Source organism: Denticeps clupeoides, chromosome 8, assembly GCF_900700375.1.
Source record: "Denticeps clupeoides chromosome 8, fDenClu1.1, whole genome shotgun sequence".
Classification (NCBI taxonomy): Eukaryota; Metazoa; Chordata; class Actinopteri; order Clupeiformes; family Denticipitidae; genus Denticeps; species Denticeps clupeoides.
The window spans coordinates 3,119,816-3,143,304 of NC_041714.1; the positions used below are offsets into that span (position 1 = coordinate 3,119,816).

At 43.5% G+C, this 23,489-nt stretch overlaps 1 protein-coding gene across 5 annotated transcripts in view; it reads left to right on the forward strand.

Annotated features, from left to right (window-relative positions):
• The window catches only part of adgrb3 (adhesion G protein-coupled receptor B3), a 127,063-nt gene extending 105,454 nt beyond the window's left edge, over positions 1–21,609 (forward strand). For 3 of the 5 annotated variants that reach the window (XM_028989248.1, XM_028989252.1, XM_028989249.1), the window contains 12 exons: positions 1,508–1,658; positions 5,172–5,241; positions 5,728–5,794; positions 7,835–7,920; positions 9,346–9,444; positions 9,698–9,869; positions 10,156–10,251; positions 11,183–11,222; positions 15,033–15,724; positions 18,584–18,619; positions 19,163–19,267; positions 20,523–20,711. In XM_028989248.1, coding sequence (XP_028845081.1) covers positions 1,508–1,658; positions 5,172–5,241; positions 5,728–5,794; positions 7,835–7,920; positions 9,346–9,444; positions 9,698–9,869; positions 10,156–10,251; positions 11,183–11,222; positions 15,033–15,724; positions 18,584–18,619; positions 19,163–19,267; positions 20,523–20,711 — 1,803 coding nt within the window. Of the gene's footprint in view, positions 1–1,507; positions 1,659–5,171; positions 5,242–5,727; positions 5,795–7,834; positions 7,921–9,345; positions 9,445–9,697; positions 9,870–10,155; positions 10,252–11,182; positions 11,223–15,032; positions 15,725–18,583; positions 18,620–19,162; positions 19,268–20,522 lie in introns of all 5 variants that reach the window. The other 2 variants (XM_028989250.1, XM_028989251.1) reach the window with 2 other exon arrangements.
• Positions 21,610–23,489: the final 1,880 nt, after the last annotated feature.

Consider the following 23,489-nt stretch of genomic DNA (forward strand, 5'->3'; position numbering starts at 1 on the left):
TGATTCCTCTCGATCACAATAAAAATGGCAGAAATCAGCTTGTTTTGTGTGTATTTACATTACTTTTAAATGGGGACACACGGCTGCCAGACATCCCAAGTCTCCTATATCCTAAATGTCCCGGAAACTAGAGCAAGCGAACGCAGGACGCAGGCGAGACGGTAGCGTGTTCATCGCGCATCCATGACGGAATGAGAGAGAGAAGGTGTGTATGTATGGATCACTGCGTGTGTTGGCTGTTCATGTAGCCCATTAACCTTATTAACCAATCAGGTTAAAACCAATCAGATTTCAGATCACTAAAGTTATCATAACTTTGAAAACTTTTACAGGTTCAGTGTAGCATCATGGCCTTAAAAAATGAAAATATAAAACAAATTATTTTTCAGACTACAGGTATTGCAGGTTTTTGCAGGATGGGATGTCTGGGCTGTGAAGCTGTGCATGCAGCACCATGTTACGTGGTTCACCGAGTAAAGCCAGCAAGGAGCGGAATGGCTGAAACCTGAGCTGAGGAGGGGAGCGATAGTCACGGTTTTATATGTTCATAAATTGTTTATTATCTCCGGTCTCGTCAGTTTCAGCCTGCCAATAGCAGAAAAAAGATGAAAATGATGAAATTCGATTGAAAAAAGAATCCTTCACTATAGCACTATAGTTCACTAAGTACATATATATATCGTGACCGGCTCTACTCGGTAGTGAACATGTAGTGGTGCAGTAGTACAATGCGCTGCGCAACGTCTTGCACGGTGAAGTGTGACAGTTGCGCATGTTCGGTAACCCTACCTTATGAAATTCCTCATTATGGAAATTTCCTGTATCTGTCATTAGTGTCACTTGACGCTGATATGCCACTTAGCACGTCTTAGTCCTGTAAGGCCTTATCGGGATGTAAGGCAGGCTGATGGAAGTTGAGCTTGTCCTGATAGACAAGGCGGATGGGCTTAACAGGGCTGCTGGGGAGCGAACACGCCTCTCTATGATGTCGCTGTCACTTTGGCTACACTGCAGGCTGTGAATCTTGGGTAATCACCCTGTCCCTTTTGAGAAACCATGACCTTGGATCACATGGCTTGCAGCGCTGTGTGGAATACAAATGCGCGTTGGTGCAGGACAGCGCACGTTTGCACTCATGAAACTTTATATTGATGATGAAAAAGAAATGTAGATATTTTCTTTCCATTGATGCACTGTATACTTGAATATTTGTATGTTTTATTTTGTATTGCATTATTAATAAAAGGAACAAAGTTTTAATTGTTATAAGAGATATTGATTAAGAAGGTTGTGCCTTTAACTGCAGTCCCATTGGCTTATTAATTATTACTTATTATTAGGGACAATTGGACCATATGCTGCCTTTTATTCTGAAAGCCTAATTTTGGCAGCAATCCTGCTTGCTTGGTTAAAAATCCCTATAGTTCTGTTTGATATCTTTACTTAATATTTTTTCATATTTTCACATCGAGCCTGGCTTTAACAGCTCTGTCCTTGTCTCCGACAGGGCGTCTGCACGATGACCACTGCCTTCCTGCACTTCTTCTTCCTGGCATCATTCTGCTGGGTATTAACAGAGGCGTGGCAGTCGTACATGGCGGTGACAGGGAAGGTGCGAACTCGGCTCATCCGTAAACGCTTCCTCTGTCTGGGTTGGGGTAAGAAGATTCCACCTCTCCTTTCCTCTCTGTCTCTCTCTCTCTGCTGTGTGAAACGCGTCTCTGGGCCAGTGTTTTTGGGAGGTATAAATGGCTGTAGGCTTCGGGCAATGTACGGCTGTGTTTCCGCTGATGGATATGAAGAGACTGCAACACAATTTAGTTACTTTTCCCAATTCTGCCACAGGGTTCAATTCAGTGCGGTCATTTTCCCACTAAACGCTGCGGAGGCCTAATGGAGTTTCAGCGCCTGTTTGAATGGAGACCCTAATGCACTACAGCCTGCCAAAACAAGTGCTGTGTTCACGAGGACACTACATTTTCACCAAACAGTTGTTTCTGTTCTAACTGAATACATATCACTACAATACATATAAGTTCACTGGTTAGAATGTACGGGTAAACATGACATTTTTAAATCCTTTAATTATCAACCTGACTGGACCATCAACAGTATGATCAGAACATGTGGTGATCTGTGAACGTTCCAGGCCTGCACATCTTCCACATCTGACCGGCTGCAGGTCTCCTGCTGCAGGACCCGTCCACATTCATCCTTCTGTTGAGCAGCATTAGTCTAAATGAACGTAATGAAAAAGTATTGATTCTGAAACACTATCAGCCTTGGTTGTTTTGAAGCCAATTGGCTTTCTTGGTGCAGAGCGAATGCTTCTCAAGGTCTGCATGTAAGGATGTAGCCGATCGTGGGGAATATTGTTCGGTCCGGAATGTTCAGAACTTGTTTTTGTCAAGCCTTGTTTTGGCAGTCCCTCTCCCCACCAAGATGCTTTTAGGTATAATCTCCCCCCTTGCCAGTAAAAAAATAAAAGTGCATATTGTAGAGCGCTGTGTAATTTAATAAATAAATATCTAATTGATTGGAAAAGAGCTAATGTTCATTCTTCTAGTTACCTAGCAACAAACAGAGCTCGCTCATCATAGCAGAGTTCTGCTGCTTGCTTTAAAAAAGGGGGGAAATATGCTTGGCTAAACACAAATAGACGTACGAAAAAACTAGACGTTATATTAAAATATGATGTGTCACATTTATCTCTATAGTAGTTGTATGCAAATGCATTTTCCACTATATATAAAAACCAACAACATATATATATATATCATTATTAGTCATCTGCTCAGTCCTAAAATGTGTTGCTTATTAGGTAATAATAATAACCATTCATAGCATCCTTGTGTGTGATCATGGTAGTACAGGCCCGGGGGGAACAGCATTAAAGGAACACAGTTTTTTTTATCAACGTGAACTCTGCTGCCTTGTCACATGATTTCCATAACAACGGTTGCTAAGCAGCCCAGCGGAGCTGGCAAGGAGAGCGAAAGCAAGGAAAGCATCACACATCACGTATGGTAGGAGCCCTCCTGGTGTGTGTGCCCAAACCACAGAACGCTGGTGTGCAGTGAACGGGGAGGCTCCGAAATCCTGTTTTAATGCTGAAGGACGCACCAGTCACCCATTCTGTCCCACAGTGGGGATCTGCAGCGGTACAGAGACGAGAGCTCAGTGGCCTGGTCTGCTGTAGAAATGGCTGCTCCACTTTGAAATCTGAAAGAACTAACACCTACGTCTGCAAAAAGCCTTTGAGTTTGGATTGACGACAAACTGAGTCTGAACCATCACGTTTGCTCCAGATCCTGCAGGTTAACTCTGTACAACATTTGCAAGATTCGGCCTTTTCTTTCACAACAGGCTACGCAGCTCCTCGTCCAGGCAATGGTCATCTCCAAACTCGACTATTGTAACTCTCTCCTGGCTGGAGCCTCTGCAGTCACCACAAAACCCCTCCAGATGGTCCAAAATGTTATCAGGGCTCTTAGTTTCAAAACCGAATTGCTGGTGTCCTTGTAAGTTGCTTTGGATAAAACCGTCTGCCAAGTAAAATAAAGTAAAGTAAAGTAACTTCATTGGCATAAGGAATTCATTTTGGTTCAGAGTAGGGCTGCGTGGTATAAAGGATATAAACGGTATGCAATATTAATTTGACCAACGGGAGAGATTTTGATTATACCGGCCTACCGCAGAATCTGCCTGCATCCCCAACGCCCCAGCGGGTCACCAGCTCTCCAGTCTCAGCCAGCATGTTTGCACATGCATCCTGCAGCAACCCTGATATTAACCGATGGCGCAGAGTCTGTGGGTGCAATTTATAAAATTTTGGTTTGGTTTGGATATATCATTCAGCCTTACCATGCCTACTGTGTTTCTGCAGATCTTTCCAAAGTTTCCAAAAATATGAGGCCTTAAATATCATTAAAAATGACTTGTAATCCTTTAGAGGTGTTAAAATTCCAATAGATAAAATAAAACAAGCCTTCAGTCTGTCAGTAATCCGCCGATTGCTGCGCACTTCTGGGTTTACATGTCAGTGCCCAATCTGTACCATGCAAGCAACCCATTGGGCAAGTCCAGGGGCATCCTAGCCTGTTTGGTCATTAAAAAGTCATGATGATTTTTAAAACCTTGGAGGGACTGCGTGTTAAAATATGAACAAGCATAGTGTTATTTAGATATTTTCTGACAATATTTTTAATGTATTTCTACAGCTGAATACAGAAAAATAAAAAATGGCAGAGTTTCACTGGCACTTTCAGTAGGATCGCCCAGATATTCTTTTATCTGGTATACAGTTATGCTATATGTTAATGTAGCTGCTGCAGTTACCTGTTACACTTTTAAGTTACACTTAAATTTACTTATCAGATTATATACCACAATTAATATATATATGGTTACATTTATATCATTTATGCCAAATCCAGAGTTACAGTTTTAAATATATTCATCATGCAGATAAGTATGTACGGTTACCAGTCATGTTAAAAAGAGCTACATAGATGTGTGAGTGCTTGTAAACATGTGTACAAATAAAAAAACGACTTTACTGGAATGGCGAGGACGTAAAAGATTATGTTCGCAGAGATTTATATCAGTGCCGATGTCAGAAGGTCTCTCTTTTGAGAGAAAGTCAGAAGTGATCTCTCTCCCCCCCCCCCCCCCCCTATGTTAAATGCAGCAGCTTTTGGTGCATGTGCAGCAGCGAGCTGCCCGTCACCTGATTTATGGCCAGCGCTGGCCTCTTCGCTCAGAGAGGGGGGTGGGGACTCCGATGACCACACGGCCCCTGCCTTCTGCCTCTGATGAGCTGATTGCATCAATAAATCCCCTCCGCAACGGGGGCCGAGAGAGAAGGTGTTAATATTCACAGCACACGGCAGACGGGGACAGAATGAAACCTTTCATAACCGCGCTCTGCTACGAGAGGCGCGAAAGCAGCCCACCTAACAGGCAGTTACAGGCGCGCTGTGCAGTACTCTAACTCGCAGAGCACCGCCATGCTACTTACGGAAATTTCCTCTTCCATTTCCACACTTTACTGCACCAACGCCGGTGTTTTCATGCACATGGCTGGGATGCCACAGAAACACACACACACCAGACTGTTGTGAAGAGCTGTGACATTAATGGATGCTGACGACTCACTTTTACCTTCTCAGGATTACCCGCTCTGGTGGTTGCCATATCAATGGGATTCACCAAAGCAAAAGGCTACGGGACCCCTCAATAGTAAGACGTGTTTTTCTTCCTGGACGTGAAAGTGATTGTTTTTGTCATTGTGCCACACAGCATAGATTAGCACACAATGAAATGTGTCCTCTGTATTTAAACCATGACCTTAGTGAGCAGTGGGCAGCCATGGGAGCCAAAAGCGCCCAGGGAGCAGTGTGTGGGGATATGACCCGCTAGGCCATAGCTCAAAGTTAACAAGGTTGAGAAAGTAATTACGACTTTAGAGAAATCTCTGATGGACTAAAATGACAAAAAAAAAACAGTTTACTTATAAGCCCCCCCACTGGGTTCCAGTGCCCAAGCATTGTCTGAAGTTCTCTTTCCGACTCCTCTGTAAAGCTTTCTCATGTGAGACGCAGCATATGGGCCCAGGTCCCCAGATATTTGGGGAAGCTACAGCTGTATGTAGCAGTGCACCATTAACTTAATGAGTTGAGTTGAAGTTTACGAGGCCCGTGCTGATGTCTGATCTCCGCTCCTCAGCTGCTGGCTCTCTCTGGAAGGAGGTCTGCTCTACGCCTTTGTGGGACCTGCAGCAGCTGTGGTTCTGGTTAGTGTTATAACATTTATACGTGTATAACATTTAACTTTTTTCCCTAAATCCCATAACCTGGTAATTGACCACGTTATCATGTGTAATGAAGCAACCCAGCATGTGGATTTGAAAGCCATGATTTGGTCCATGTTGCAGGATGTCTAGCGAATGGTAGTCTTGCTGTAATTAATGAGTATACCTAGAATAACCTAGGTAGGAGAGGGAATCTTTTTTCTCAGAATCTTTTTCCCCAAGTACTTTTACTGACAGCACATTTTTAAATTGCATCTCTTATTATCATCATACATTAGTCCACAATTATAAAAAAAAAAGGGGCCTGTTGCTAATGAAGTTCCAAGCTGGAAGTCTGGTTGCAAAGACTCGCTTTATTATTAATGCTGGAGTTTTATATCTAGCAGCAGCTTGTCTCATCATGATGTCCATGAGTTAAATGTGACCCGTTTCTGCTTCCAACTCCAGTATTTCAAAGTTGGGAAAACCTAAGACAGGGCTCTTAAAAAAACAGTCTTCATTTAACTAATGCACAAAAGAAACCGGCATGAGGGCCAAAAGAAAAGAAAAATCCACAAAATGCAGAAAAACACCCTCTGTGGTCAGCTGGTTGAAACGTCCCTCATCTGATGTAATCATGCTATTATCTGCATAATGTGCAAAGTGACTGCCGTGTCCCAGTAGTTCATGTAACCGGACCTGCAGCATGGCCCTGATCGGGAATCCCCAGTTATGGATTAACAGTAAACAGACCTGCTTCAGAGCTTAAACCCACATAAAGAAAAACAATAGAACGCATCGCACATGAATAATGTAACACCTGCTGGTGATGGATTATAACTGATAGAGCATTATTTGTGAGGGACTGATTGCCAGCACAGTTTACCCATGGCACGTATTCATTCATTCAGAGCAGCGTGCATCAAACCACCGACAGATAAGCCCCCAAGCAAAAGGAGGCTCACCATTCTCCCTCACCGCTGTCGCCCTGGCGTCCCATGTCATTAGACAGAACGATCCAGCCCTTATTACTGTTCTCTTAGTACCGCTCTAAGTGGCAACCTGTGTATCTAAATGAGTTTTCAGCCTCAGGTGGCTGCATCTCTGTGCATCAAGCACCTGAAGCCAGATGAAGCCAACGGAGCAAAGAACAACACTGGGATCAGCACCATAGCCTGATCCTTTTATATTTAGTAACATATAAGTTATTAACATATAAGAACATGGAATAAAGACACAGAACAAAAGCAGGATGAAGCACACGGACGCCTCAAACCAGTGTTTGCGCGGTGATGCCTGATTACTGAATACATAAATTCAGTCAGTAATACGTGTTTGAAATACAGCTGGGCTGTATGGTTACTATCATTTTTAATTTTCTACAACTTCTGGGTCGTGAATTTGTCAGTTTGCTTCTTGCATATTAGCATGAATAAAACATCAGCACGAATTGACTGTAACCAAGTAAATATTCTGAAGGCTGCCTTGTTAAAGGTAATGTGGACTGAGCACAGGCGCATAAATTTGCAACGCAGATTTTCTGCCAGCCACCCCTCTTATATCCGATCCCTCGGTTTAACAAATTGAACTCATCTTAGTCCTGACTGCTTTTAACCTGTCCAGGGAGGAAGAAAGCACTTAAATGCCTGCTTCGTGATAGGTAGCATGTCTCCTTCACAAATATGCACAAGTGTAGTAGTAAGCACAGCCCCACTGCACTTATTATTACTGTGCTGCCGCGTCGGCACGGGAGCCCGGAGCGTCACCCGCACCGCCCACCGTCTCGCAGCGCGGGGCTGGTGACGTCACCCAAGATGGCTTCAGGCTGTTGGGTTCATCGCCACTTGAGCGACCCCTGAGCTGTGATGAGACCAGCTGAGAATTTACGTGTGTGTGGGTCACGACTGAGCTGCACTTCCCCCCGGCTTTTTATTTGCTTGAACGAATTGGAAAACTGATGCAGTAGAAATGCCATGTGACTGAGTGAGAGGTCTCCTGGCAGCCGGAAGCAGGATGAATGACCTCTGACCCACCGTCCCACAGGTCAACATGGTGATTGGGATCCTGGTCTTCAATAAGCTGGTCTCCAGAGACGGCATTCTGGACAAGAAGCTCAAACACCGAGCTGGGTAAGGTGGAACACAGACACACACACACACACACATTTTTTTATGTTTTTTGAGGGAGATAATAACTATGTCAATGTTGTTTTTTAAATTTGTGTCTGAAGGCACATCTGTATTATGTTAAAAAAAAATTCATTTCCAACAGTTTTATAGAATTATGTGGGGTTTTTACCTTTTTTTTTTTTTTTACCTTTTTTTTGTTGGGTGTTAATACAAAACATACACACATTGAGTGCTGTATAAAAACATTTCACATTTATATTCACATTTCTGATAATTTTTTTTAATGACTTAAAGTCAGCAGAGTAGCAATATCAAAGCTACATTCATATCAGTAAACTTTTGTAAAGTAAAACACGTGACAATAGTACAGGAGTGACAAACAGAGTCAGCTTCTATTACATAACACTTGCAGTAGTAGGATGTGTTGTAGGATGTGTACTAAGTATTAAGTTGCTTCACTGGCTGCCCCTTCACTCGCGTCAGGCTGCTGCTGTATTTCCACCATTTTCTATCGAGGAAAACCATCAGACATTTTTACTGTAAAATCTGGATAAATATGGGTCTTCGGTATGGGTATGAGTACACTGCGTCCCACCACCTATTGTTGGGCAGAGAGATTGGTTCTGTCATTTCTGTTTTAAATTGTGTGTTCCTTAGAAGGATTTATAGAGGGTTTTGTGGAGTTTTACAGGAATAGGCCAGGCTGAAACAAGACTAGAAAACAGCAACTTTCAACAAATACAGCTGCTGTGGACCCAAACACCTCTGCAGTACTTCCCATTTTTGTTATTAGGACCTTCTACACATAAAACAGGTTCAAGAAAATTGGTGAATTTGAATGAATATAATTGATTGTACAGACAATGTCACAGGATTTGTAGCATTTCATTCCTTGTCATATCATTCGGTGACAAACCAAGGAAATTTGTGACATCTCCAATCCTGGAGTTATTGAAGTTTACAGATGAATTCATACACTTTTACAGTAGGATTCATTTGGTGGTGTTTTCTTCCAAATTGTTGTTTGAAAGCGTTACAAATCTCTTACACATACTTTCCACCTTAAAACCCTCACACACACACACACTTCTCACTCTCTCACACACGCATCCTGTTCCTATACGTGTTTTTCACACTCTCACACACGCGCGCGGTAAACACACCCGGAGCTGAAGATGAAAGGGCCTTTTCTCTCCTTGGAGTCGGGAGGAAATTAATCAAATAAAGAAGAGAAGGAGGTCAGATCTCCCAGGGAGAGATGCAGCATTTTTCTTTTGGCAGAATCAGACCAGCAAGTGAAATCTTTAGCTGCCTCCATTCGCTCCTGTCTGCTAATCTGCATAATCTGAAGCGCGGCCATCTCACTCTTTTCTTGCCTGGCTTTTTGGGCCAACACCCTCATTTCTGCTCTGCTTTCTCCTGCAGGCAGATGAGCGAACCTCATACAGGACTAACTCTCAAATGTGCCAAATGCGGCGTGGTCTCAACAGCTGCTTTATCCGCAACCACGGCCAGCAACGCCATGTAAGTGCCCGCTGACGTCTCGGGAAATCAATACGATTATGTTGCCTGCATAGCCGAGTGTGTCGTCCCCGCCCGGACAGCACCTGCCTCAGCGCTAATATTAGATTTAGTCAAGCGGCCGGACGGGCGCGAGAGGAAAGGTCATTTCGTCGCCTCGGCCTCGTGAAAGTGATCCGGAGGACGGCGCAGTCCCAGCATGCAACAGGTGTAACAAACAGAAGAGTAGCGTTTGAACAGCGCGATGTTTCCACAGGGCGTCGCTCTGGAGCTCCTGCGTGGTTCTGCCACTGCTGGCCCTGACCTGGATGTCTGCTGTGCTGGCCATGACGGACAAGCGCTCAATACTCTTCCAGATACTGTTCGCCGTCTTCGATTCGCTGCAGGGATTCGTCATCGTGATGGTCCACTGTGTCCTGAGGAGGGAGGTGAGAGTTGCCGGGGTTACGACCCGCCCTTCTGTATCTTTAATCCCCCAACTTCCTGCCATAATCTGGACAACCCGCAATGTCCGCTGATCCGTTCACAATGTCTGACCCCGTGAGGACAGGTGTGCACATGTACCATTAAACTGGGGTTGAGGGATTATTTAATGCAACAAAAAAAAATACATTCTGAAATAAAGCATGGTTCGAGATTTACTTGAATGGATGTTTCAGGTCTGTAAACTCATTCAGTTGCACCCGGTTGCATAATGAACGTGATTGTGACCAGGTCCAAGATGCCTTCAGGTGTCGACTGCGAAACTGTCAGGACCCGATCACCGGTGACGCCACGGGAACCTTCCCTAATGGCCATGCCCAGATAATGGTATGACTTTTTTTTTTTTTTTCTGTGACAACAATTGATGTGATTTGACAGGCATGCTGGAATAGTTTTGTTTATTTCCACCGAGCCTCAACCGCAGAGACAAAATCCCATTATAAGTGATGGAGGTGTTTATGATGCATATCTTGGATCACATTCCCACAAACTGCAGAAGTCATTTTAAGGAGAGGGTAACACTCTTCCTGTTATTAATGATACACCAATTCACTTCGCATAATCCTTTGACCTCCATTTAACAGAATCCCCTTAATGCAATTCATCACCTGCTTTATTCCGTGTGTAATACGATTCCGCTCCGTTGAGAGATTGTTTCTGTAGCCTTGGCCGTTTTTGCAAATGGCCCTTTGCTTAAACTGTAATTACGTGGCGCGTGGCTTCTCTTATATCTAAACGGATGTTGTGGCTTCCCTTCGCTTCGGGTCTCATGCACGTCCATGCAGCCGTTTGTTTGGTCCGGTTCTCTATTCCTATTTCCTTTAATAAGGCAGCAGCCTTTAACTGACCTCCCAAATGCCACAGCAAGCGCTTGATCATGCTGCACCGAAAAGGAAAAACCGCTGCCATGTAATCATCACCAGCTGCCATTTGTGTCCTAATGTCTCTTTGATAGAAGCCATTTTCACAGCGGAGTTTATGAATGTGAGGGGCATCTCCAGTTCAGATGCAATACTGTGGTGGGAATGCGGCATGTTGTTCAGACGAGGCTTTCTGTGGGTAAAGCGAAATTGCCAGTTCAGTCGAACAATTAAAACCCACCTCAGAGCCACAGAGGACCGACAGGAGGGTCCTGATTCGAATGATGGCGGCGATGAAAGCAGTGGCTCTTAGTTAGCGCGCATTCAGCGTGTTGTTCACAGGGGCCGTGTGCAGGGTGGCGATTCATCGCGTTCCTTTTTTTTTCTCTCCACAACAGACAGACTTTGAGAAAGACGTGGACATCGCCTGTCGATCAGGTAAGAAGCAGATGGTTTTGTATTAATGAGCCTCTAATTACTTTAGCATTTGGAGTCCAAAAATTTTCAGAAGACCATGAAAGAATATCCCAAAGGTCTGGAACGTGAAGCCGACTCCAGGCTTTCGTGGTGAAAAAGGCCTCGTCAGCTGTCCATAAAATCGACACTAATGTGGAACTAATGATCTTCTTAGCTGCATTATAGCTTTTTCTGTGCTGGTAACAATAAGCGCCTCGGAGCAGAGCTCGCTCTGTTAAAAATGATAAATGGCACATTCCACCACAATCAATCGGCCTTTAGACGCGCTCAAATCCGAATATGAACAAAAAGCCTCATATTACATGATCAGGAACAGAAACCGTATCACATTGTGCAGTTCCTGAACAAAAATCCAGCCTTGCAGTTGAGCAATAAGTGACATTATTGTTATTTTTACTATTATTTGTGCTGATATCATTTATTCAATTGAATGACTTCTATTGAATGAAACCTCTGTGCACCACACAAACCACAGCAACTACACAACTTAAGTGTACAAGTTGAGGAAGACAGCAGTTTCTGTCTCGGTGGCACGGTGGCACAAGGAAGGATGGGCGCAAACGCACGACTACTAACAAAGGGGATTTAATACCCAACATGACTTACATGAAGAACAGGAAGAACAATTAACAGCCCGAAAAGGAGGGGAAACAACAGGCAACCATCTATAACAACAACACAGGTGCAAACAATCGGGAATGTTGGGATGATGACACCGTAACACGAAACTCGATAATTGTAACTGTCTGCATGCACATTTCTCTGTGACGGGACAAGGCCGGTGTTTAACAAAAATATAGGATTTATAATCTTCCAACTCTCCTTCGTTCCCTCCTATGGGAAGGAACCCTTAAGGAGACCCTTTATATTAAATTGTAAATTTTTTTTTTTTCCGAGTGCTTTCCAACTGGAGCATTCATTTTGAATGCATTAAAAATAATGTCATCATTTGCACCTTTTGGTTCTGATGATGCCATACCACGAGTATATCCTGGTCCATATGAGCTCCCCCTCCCATGTTTGCTCTTTAAACTGCTTGCCTTGAGGAAATAGCTGGGAGGCTTTACTTAGAGGCAAGTTCTTCAGTTCCTCAGCAGGACTCCTGAGCACGGCGGACACCCAGTCATTAGCAGTAATTATGTTGTGTGAGTAGAGAACCGGATGCCTTACTGTTATCAACCCAATGCCACTGTGTATTTGATCTGGATTGTAAGTGTATTTGATTTGGATTGGATTTAGTTTCTTTATACCTGGAGAAGACTTTGAAGAATTATTTTTCAAAAATGGATTTCTGTTTCCACATAGGACATTTTTTATATTGCATTGTTGCCAATTACCCAGTCTTTGTTGAAAAGAAAGGTTAAAACAGTCAAGAGGCTGGAGATGAACATGTTCTGCACTGAATGAGATGGACAGCACAGTACCCATGATATCTCTGTGGGCAGTGCAGTCTCGCACGTTCTTCATGCCAGAATGTAGCAGCCAGGAACCGAAACGCACCACCCTGTGTAATGCTCCATGGGCTGGAGTCATCCCTGAAATCATAAAGAAAGAAAAAAATGTAACTCTCCAATTTCTGGGATGGAATTTATTAAAATACCTCCTTCAATTGATCCTTCAATTGTGAGAGGTGGCATGGAGACACATTTAAGTTGAGCTTTTCAGCTACAGGAAGTGAAAGTGAAATGAAAGTGGTGGGCAGTGGTTGCATAGTGTTTAAGGAAGCAGCCCCATGATCAGAAGGTTGCCGGTTCGAATCCTGATCTGCCAAGGTGCCACCGAGGTGCCCCGTCCCCACACACTGCTCCCCGGGCGCCTGTCATGGTGCCCACTACAAAACAGACAACAATGAGACAGACCGCGCTAAACTAGTGAAATGAATAATAAATGTGCAAAATGGAATGATGATATTATAGAAATATTAGTCAATATAACAGAGGTAGTTATAATGAAGGTTTGGGAAATGACTAGGATTGCATTGCATGCATGCATGGTGTCGTTATTATTAATAGTGCGGTAGGAAGGGTGGCTCGCCTTGCCCACAGAGGGACATGATGCATGGCTGCAGTTGCCAGTGTTCCTGAGTGAGGACGAGCGCGAGAACAGCTCTTCAGTCAGTTGGAGGAGGGGACCCTGACTGCGCAGAGAGATTGGCGGAACAGTTCAAGCTGCTGGCGCATGCGGTGACTCCAGTGCCGGTGGAGGCAGGCCTTTTCTGGAGCAGGGACAGGGGGAGGTCACAAACTCGTATGCCTGGATGAATAATGCATTCCCAGGTACAGAGCCGCCACACCATCTGTAAGAGGTGTGGCCGGACATCAGCATCACGTCTGGTCAGGCAAATGTGACCGTAACAAAAGTTCTTCAGATGCTCTCATATCTAAAATATTAACCTGGAGGAGAAATCAGTCACTTGCCATCGGTAGCTAACTGTAGTTCTGTAGTTGTCTAGTTTGTATGGCTTTTGTGGAGTGACTGGAACCCTTTGGCCGGTCTGTTCTTATTAAATCCCCCTTCCCCCTGCCTGCCGCAGCTCCTCACACACAGCGCTGTTTTCCAGGCCGACAACAACAGCAGAGGTGCTGGATCCCGTCTGGCTGTGTGGCTGACCTTCCCGTCTCCTTGCAGGCCGTGTGTGAATAGCGGTGGTAATTCCCTTTGGATTTAGGAGGCGAAGATTAAAACGCCCCCCAAACACCTCTGCAGTACAGAACATGCTGTTCTGGTGCCGCACTGGGCATTTCTGACAAGGCAGCCAGACTGGCTTGGATATGCATCTGGGTTTTTTGAAGGTCAAAGGTACAAAGTAAGAAAGGAAAGGTGTAGAAAAAAAAATGACTTAATCTGCCACTTCATTGTCATAGATACAATTACAATGAGATAAGTCATTGTCTCTTTTTTAGTTCTATCTAATGTTTTAGAGTAAGCTCATAGTACAATGATAGTGTAAAGGTACTCTTCATGAAGAGAACCTTCATGGACCATGAGCATGGTAATAAAAAGTACATCAGAAATTGAATGAATAAACATTTTCATTCTGCTTGGTTTTATTCTGTGATCAGGAATAGTATCTTGTATCTAGTATCACATCGAACACAGTGGTGAATTCACTCTCCATCCAGCATCCAGGCTCTAAAAGGGGCTATTCTTGAAGAATGGAAAAAGATAGATGTTGAAATATGTCGCCAACTTGTTCATTCCACGCCTAGAATACTTGGTTCTGTCCTCGAAAATCTGTTTTTTTTTTTTTGTTGTTGCGGGGTATTCATTCTTGCTTCAACCAATTTAGGGTCAAACTGAAAATTTTGTGATCTATTTATATTATTAACCTTAATTTCATGTTATGGAGTTAAACAAGTCTTGAATAAAACCCAGCCTTGTGAAATTTCTGGAATTTTTGTTTTGTTCACTGATTAACTTCATGCTTTGTAAAGAGGGTGTACTCATTTACACTGAGCACAGTGTGTGTGTGTGTGTGTGTGTGTGTGTGTGTATTGATCAGGCTATTATGTAATAATTGTGACAGGCCTGTCTACAAGGCTTTCCCTGCTGTTTGTGATATTTACATATTGCATGTGTCTGATTATATAGGGTGCCGGCACAGGAAGTAAGTCTGTTATGTAGCCATCATTCATCATGGGTACTTACAACAGTTCATAATCATAAACTCAGACTTATGTGTATTAAACCAATTAAGTCAAGCAGATGGAAGCCATCATGGTGCTCAGTTGACTGTAAATCACATCTAAAGTCTCTGTTTTCTTTCTCCAGCGCTACACAAAGACATGGGCTCCTGCCGCGCCGCCACCATCACTGGAACGCTGTCCCGGATCTCCCTCAATGACGAGGAGGAGAAGGGTCCCGAGACCCTCAATTACTCCACGTTGCCCGGAAACATCATGTCCAAGGTGATCATCCAGCAGCCGTCGGGGCTGCACATGTCGATGGGCATGGGCGACCTGGGCGACCAGCGCCTGGGCGATAGCACCAGCGAAATGCGCCGGACCGTCTACCTGTGCACCGACGACACAATGCGCCAGAGCGAGCAGGATATTGGTGGCCACGAGCTGAGCGGACACCCTGCACAGGGCCAGATGGAGCCCGACTACATTGTGATGCCCAGGGCGTCAGCTGCCACGGCCGGGGCGGCAGCCACTTCCTCGGGGGTGGGGAGTGTGCCCACCCTGCTGAAGGAGGACAGCAAGATGAACATCCCCATGGACACTCTGCCCCATGAGAGGCTGATGCACTACAAGGTCAGCCCCGACTTCAACATGAGCCCCCCGGGGATGGAGCACATGACCATGGGCCTGGAGCAGCAGTTCCCTGGGGCGGGGGAGCACATGCAGAGCCTGCCCTTCGAACCCCGCACCGCTGTCAAAAACTTCCTGGCCGAGATGGAGGAGAGTGGCGGGCTGTCCAAGAGCGAGACGGGCTCCACCATCTCCATGAGTTCTTTAGAGGTCAGTCACAGCACGAGCACTTTACAGACTAATGCAGCCATTTTTCATCTGGCACCAAGTGGAGCGCTGCGCAACAAATGGTTAAAGACATCCTTGGGATTTACATAAATAGCTTAATGATGTTTAATGTGCTTGGTTTAAATAATTCACAATGAGCAAGTAGTGTGCAAGAGAGCTGTCAATCATCGGGCTCCTCCCATTTTAAACCCATCACTAAAGAAAAAAGATCATTAAAGATTGCGTTATGGGGGACATAAATAATTACACATCAATTAAAAAGCATTTTTTACAAATTTTGTGGAAATCCTGAGGACATCTTACCCTAACAAGCCCCATCCTTAGCACTGCCCTTAGCTCCTGTTTTAAACATTAAAGGTCCAATTACATGAAAATTTCACTTTGTGAGATTTTTTAACAGTAGAGTTTTCCTCCATTGGTTTGGCTTATTTCTTGAAGCAGAAATTAGTTTCTTAAAACTATAAGGTCATTTGGCCAAACAGTCTTACAGTTCGGCACATTACAGGTCACTAGTAAAAGTTTATATTGCTCTCAACACATGCTTTAAAACCAAATACCTTTCCCATAAAAATTTCAAAGATCTTCTTCAATTGCTTTGGCTCATTTGCATTCACTTATTGCTTTTGCCAAAATAGCTTGGATGGTTCAGCACATCACCATGGATGACTTGCGAAAACTCATCCCAAACTGGTTCCCCCATATGTCAAAACTAAATTCCTTTCTCATATTAATAGTCAGTGTCCCCCAAATGCATGGTCTCTTTGGCATTGTGCAAGCACTGCAAGCCATAATGCCTAAATGTTTTGTCACCATGGCAGAGGTCTAGCTAATGAAATACATTTATGTATAAAACTGAAAAGTCTTTTACAGTAAGAGCAGCCTCCATAGCTTTACATTTACACATACTGCACTCATACTGCCAAGGAAATTGTTACCATTTTTATTCACACGCACACTTCCATATATTAGAGTAGATACAAATAAAATGAACAATGTATTATGTACAAAATATAAACACAGAAAAAAAATGATATCTAGCCTGCTGCTGTAAATAAAGTTTCACAACTTTCTCCTCGGCCTCTTGCCCCATTCCACCAACACGCATCCTTACTCCTCCTCCTCACTCCTCTTCGTCTTATTCTTCCTCCCCCTTTTCCTTAAGCAGGAAGTTGCCCTTGTTCATTAACCTGACGAGGTACCTCCATGTTCATTCTTCAAATGTACTGCCCTGGCCGAGCTCTATCTATATATATATATATATGTGTGTGTGTGTGTGTGTGTGTGTGTGTGTGTGTGTGTGTGTGTGTGTGTGTGTGTGTAATATATATATAAAACACACACAGCAAACTGGTTGGTTATCTAACATGGGAAACTCATTTGTTAGTCAAGTTCTGTCTATTACTCTCCTGAATTTATCAAATGTTTCAAGAAATATATATATGGTGTTCATGTTCTTAACTAATTTTGACAATTGAACAGATATGATGTGTTACATAATGAAATTATGCAGACATTTTTTGGAGAGAACAAGCACTAGACTGAGAATCAACTAATCAGTTTAGATCAGCCAGATCTATTTATTTATTCTGTTGTGAACAATTGCAAGAGATTTTTGGAGATTTGTCCATATTATTTTGAGAATGTTGTTTCTGTTTCTGAACTGAACCAAACTAAACAAGTCAGAACTGGAATTTATCCTCTTATGACATCATAAGGGGAAAGGATACCTCCCGTTTCTCATGCTTTTTCCGCCCAGAGAATAATCCCACCCCTCCCCTAAAACATTAGCCTGAAGAACCAGTGGGTTAATTAAATTTTTTTTGTGAAAAAATCGCAGAGACTACTTCCTGTCTGCGGCAAACATTGTGGTTGGTGAATGGTGTTGATGACGTAATTTCTGCAACTTCTATAGGCCGCTTTCCTCCTCGTCCCGCCTCTCTCCTCTTCATTATCATTTAAAGCAACAAACAAGGAAACGGCGCATCCTGGGAAATGTCATTGTGGGACTGGATCAAAGTGGCTCAAATTCTGCACCACAGCTGAATTTCAGAAAAAGATTTTAGAATCAGATTCAGATAAAAAATGTCGTGGGACCTTTAATGCTGGCAATTAATCTGGAAGCAATGTGTGTTGTATTGGTTTTAATGTAAATATTGAATGTAAATAATATATGCTGATCACAACCTCCTCCCATAATTCCAGCTCATATATTTTTTTCCTTAGTTGCTAATACAAAATTTAAAAAAAAAAATGTCTCTCGAAGTGTTTAATATCAATAGAAAGATGTTTTGCAGCTGAGGGGTGTTTAAAATAATCATATAATCGATGCATCGCGATGCAGACGTGGATTCTGCATCAATGCAGTGCAGAACACAGTTGATTATATAATGACATTGCTTGGTGCTTTTCTGGCGGCGGCATTAAAATTCTCATGAAAAAGTAGCGCTGGCAGTGACTGTGGTGGCCAAACAGCTTATATGTAATACAAAAATGAAGTAATAATGGGACCACAGGAGCTACCAGTATAATACGACTGTTACAATGCGAGTGCCGACTGAACGGCGACAGTTGTTCTGCTTGCTGTAGCAAACCAAAGCATCCACACAGGCGTACGAGACCTTAACTCTTGTATTTGAAAATTCATGGGATGCATCGCGATGCATCGGTATGGAGGCATTGATAATCGTAATCAAATCGAATTGTGAGACGAGTGAAGGTTCACACCTTTAGTGGTTCCTGGGTTGATTGTTTTGGTCTCTTGCATAATTAAGCTTTTCAGATTAATTGCAAGTTTCAACATGTATGTGATGCATTATTTTGTTGTGCTCTTTGCCTTCACAGAGAAGGAAGTCGCGGTACTCTGACCTGGATTTTGAAGTGAGTAGACCGCCTCCAGGCAAACTGCATGACTCAGGCTTCTGTTAGCCGGTGAAAGATCACCCCGTTCACATCCCTGTGTGTCCTTTAATTTACAACTACTTTGTGTAGCACTTAAGCTTATTGAAGTTACACAGGCCTGACATCAAATTTATTGGCGCATTGGTGTAGTTAGAGTAAAAGCAAAAGCTGTCAGATGCCACACAGCGTAGCGGCTCCCATCGCCATTTTAGTCCCTCCACATCCATGGCGCATTTCATACCTGCGTACATTTAGATACTACGGTCATCATAACTAATTCAGTGAGAAAAGAGAACTACACACACGTGTACTTGAACAAATGCAGGTTTTTTAAATAACTAGTGAGGAGGTGAGGTGTTGCCAGATTGGTAAAATGGTAAACCCGAGAGTTTTGTTTAAACAGGAGGTCAGATTTGATTGAAGGGGCACCATCGTATCCCATAATAAATATGAAAGGGCCAGGGGGAGGGTTCATTTTCTTTATTGGCTTTCTTTAAGTGCAGAAAACCTTTGCCATTACAGAAAGTCATGCACACCAGGAAAAGACACATGGAGCTGTTCCAGGAACTGAATCAGAAATTTCAAACCCTGGACCGATTTCGAGACATACCAAATATGGGCAGCATGGTGAGTAAAAAAAAAAAAAAAAGAGGGTTGGCAGGATGGCGCAGGATTTTTTTTTTTTTTTTTTGGCCAGTTAGAAGGGGGAAGAGAGAACGCCATATTTAGAGATCCGCTCTGAACCGCACCAGCACCCCCCATCAGGAAGTGAGCGATTGGACTGAATTAATAGTTATCCAGCCAATGTATTCATGTGGAAGAATAGCCTGAACCCAGCACACCCACCAGCCAGTGAGAGAGAAGGGAGAGAAAGAAGGCCATGATCACCCATTCCCTTTAAGAATGCATCCATTCAAGCATCCGGCCATTATGACGGCACATGCCTTTTTATTTATTTACCCCTCTGTTTGCTCTCTCAGTAAATCACCGCTTGGTGTGTGATTTATTACAAACCCTGCCCCAGTCGAACCCGCAACTTGTGTTCTATGGAGCTCCTCACGTCCTGCCTTCGTAGTGATAAGGACACACCGTCATGTAATTAAGAGACCTTCAGACGTATTTAGGGTGTTCGTTTTTTAAAGGTCACTCAAGATGAGGAAGGACCCCTGTGGTCGATGGTGGCCGTGGCGACCCGGCTGCATGCATTCACACGCTCTGTATTTATTTATTAATTTATTTGCACAGCTCTGTATGACAGGAGGCGCTGAGGGCAACATTATTTCCCCTCGGCTGCATGTAATCCCGCTCCTCACTCACATTTCAATCAGTCCCACTGCACAATGTCATCCGCTGCTTGTTGCTTAGTAACCACCACAAGGATGTTTGTGTGGGAAACAATAACCGAATCTCATGCGTCCGCCTCTTTCCGGAATGATTCTAGTGCTCTATCGAGCAGGGCAGTCCTCCTCCTGTTGTATTAAAAAAGTCCCTGGCTTTAATTAACTTCATTAAAGGAGACATGCAGTCTGCAATGGGGACGCTGGCATCGGCCAATGGGAGAGTTTGAAGTTTAGTGGATGCCGTTGAAGGTTGACTGGGTAGTGGCCTAATGGACAACGGCCTCAAGTGCCAACCAGCCGACCCTCAATGTGGCTCAACCCTCGGGCTGCCGCCATCGTTTCCCTGCATGGACCTGTAATTCCTCAGTGAATAATGCATGAAGGCTATCAGCTGTATATTTATTCTGTCTTTGATAGTTTAACATATTATATTAATGTGATTCATTTCTTTGTTTCTTCAGCCAGACAGTAGCTGGAAATAAACAAATAATTGATGACATTGTGTGAATCGATAAAAGCACTGGCCGTGTGTGTGTTTCCAGGATAAAACGATGCCAAACAAGAACCCCTGGGAGAGTTACAACCCCGCCTGTGAATACCAGAATTACGCCACAATGAATGTTCTAGAACACGACGCTAAAGACTCTCTGGAGATGACGGCGGCCGAGTGGGAGAAGTGTGTGAACCTGCCCTTGGATGTGCAGGAGGGAGACTTCCAGACCGAGGTCTGAGACCGGGTGAGATTTCATGCAAGCCAGGAAGAGGAAAGCGATTTATTTTGCACTTAGAGAAGCAAAGGACTTTTCTTGCAGCCTTGGCAGACATATCTGGATTTAACAGAGTATGGCAGGGACATTATGTGCCAATAAGATTTTAAAAAAGAAGTATAAAAATATGGGGGGAGCTAAAAAAAGAAAAAAAAAGAAAAAAACACTCAAAAAACAAAAAATCCGTGTTTCTTTTTGTATTCTCACTAGTGTACTTAGTGGGGGCAGCCGGGTGTACGATATTTACCATCACGTGTTTCAATGTACCCATGGAAACAAATTCGATTTGACCGGTTTGCATCTTTCTAGATGAAACCTCAAAAACGCAGAACGACCCTCCACATCGTCCCAGCTTCATCGGTCTCAGTTTTAATTTAACGAAACTGGGCCCGGAAGCACAATGTATATATTTATGCAGGTTTTTAAAAAGTTTTTAACAGTCTGTTTGGCCATTACTACACTTTTTACTTTATATTATTAAAAAATAAAAATAAAATAAAAAAAAAAACGAGGCAAAGAGGATTTTTCTGTCATTTAAAATGAATGTTTGTCAAGCTACATTCTTCATTGCTTTAAATGCAATAAAGGTAATACTCACTTTTATATGAATAATATATTTCACAACTTTAATACTGCAGAACCTGCTTGAAGGCTCTCGGCAAGCTCTCTCATCTGCAGCCCTGTATAAAATATTTAAAAAGAAAAATGTTGTATGGTGTAAATAAACTTTTGTCTACATATGTTTTACTTGTGCCAATTTATTTTAATGAGGAAAAAAAAATGCCAAGCTGATCAAGAGTTATAGCTAAAATGTTAACATTTGAAAAGGAATGTAAATAAAAGAGGAAATATGTTCGTACTGCTTCAGAGGGTGTGTCTAATCTGTCCTGTCCTGCTGTCTCCTGGCCCTGTGTCCTCTGGGTTCCGTTATTTTCTGTTCTGGATACACAACCCTTTGTTAAAAGTACATTGCTTTTCTAGGTAAGGAAGAGAATTGACATCACTGACACACAGTGCTGTGCAAAAGTGCTTCAATTTTTCATATTGTTATTTCAGTGGCAACGGGTTTTGTGGAACTATTTTTGGGGTTCAGATCCTTCTCAGAATAGTGGAGCCATTGTGATGTTTGGGGCTCAGTTGAAACCTTGTTAGAATAAAACCGACCCTCTTTATGCCATTTGCTTTATTTTAAAGATCAATTAAAATGAATATGAATGTAAAGTAACACTGAATCATTATGTACAAACTCTGTAGGAAACAAACAAAATCTTCCAAATGCTGCACTCCAGACTCTAACATAGTGGGCAATACATGATTTTAATATTTCTGTATGTATGTCCTGTACATCACACAAGATGTCCCACAACAGAAGGTCCAAACGGTCAAACTAGGAAATGTGTGACTGTTTCAAAATTGTAATTAATCTTTTGCATTGAATTGGACTCTTTTATTCATGTTGAGATTTAATTAGCATTCAGCAAACAGTTGGGAATGTGCTATGCTTATAACGACTTTGGTGGAGAAAATATATTATCCCAGATTATATTTGAGGATTATGCTAATTGTGATGTGTGGCGAATGCGCTTGTTGGCCCCACTGTGACATTTGGTCGTTGCGTGTTGTGCTATAAATGATTGTAGTCTTTAACTAAACCCAGCCTGGCTTTACAGCATGCATAAAATCAGAAGATCTGAATCAGTTTACAGAAGTTCAGTGCAGAAGTTCCTTCCTAAATTCTTAAAAAACGCCCGGCGGTTCACTTTCACACTCCGATGACCATCAGATCCAGCGCGTCTCCCAATGCTCAACTGGCTGGCCAGATTCAGCCGGGGCTTGTGGGAAATGTTATTTATTCCGTGTGGTTGTCAGCCTGACGGGCGCCGCTGAAGTGAAGCACCAGTCGGGGTCGCGGTGGCCCAGGGGAGGGGCCCCAAAAGTGACATGGCGCCAGCGTCAGCCAATCACTGTGACGAGGGAGCGGAGAGGAAGACGCCGCCGAGGAGAAGAGGGGCGATCCTTCTGCATTGTAATTGGCTGGAATCCAGGCAGGGCGGGGCCTGCAGCTGAACGGCAGCGTCGAAGAGGCTTTCTTCCTGTTCAGTCAAAAGCAGCAAATCCCCAAAAACGAATTTCAGTCTTTCATCATGGAGGCCACGTTCATTAGAGGCCTGAGAGACCTGGTCCAGAAGGTGACAGGGAGATTAAGGTTGAGGGCGGGTTCATGAGTGTGTTGCTTTAACTTTGGATAGTGCATTTTTTTACATTTACATTTATGCCATTTACCAGAGCGACTTACAATCAGTAGTTACATGGACAGTCCCCCCCTGGAGACACTCAGGGTTAAGTGTCTTGCTCAGAGACGCAATGGTAGTAAGTGGGGTTTGAACCTGGGTCTTCTGGTTCATAAGTGAGTGTGTTACGCACTAGGCTCCTAATAAGCACAAAACTTTCCACGTTTCCCCGCTCATTCAAACAATATCTCACAATCCAGAAGTGGACAGTGGTGGCGGCCCCATAATCAGAAGGTTACCGGTACGACTCCCGATACCCTGAGTGGCATAAATGTCACTGAGGTGCCACAGTGTGAGGTCCCCACACACTGCACCCGAGCGCCTGTCATGGCGCCCACTCCTCACCAAGGGTAATGGTTAAAAGCAGAAGACACATTTCACCGTGTCACCGTGTGCTGTGCTGCAGTGTTTCAAAATCACAATCACTTCACTTTCACTTCACTTTTTTCAC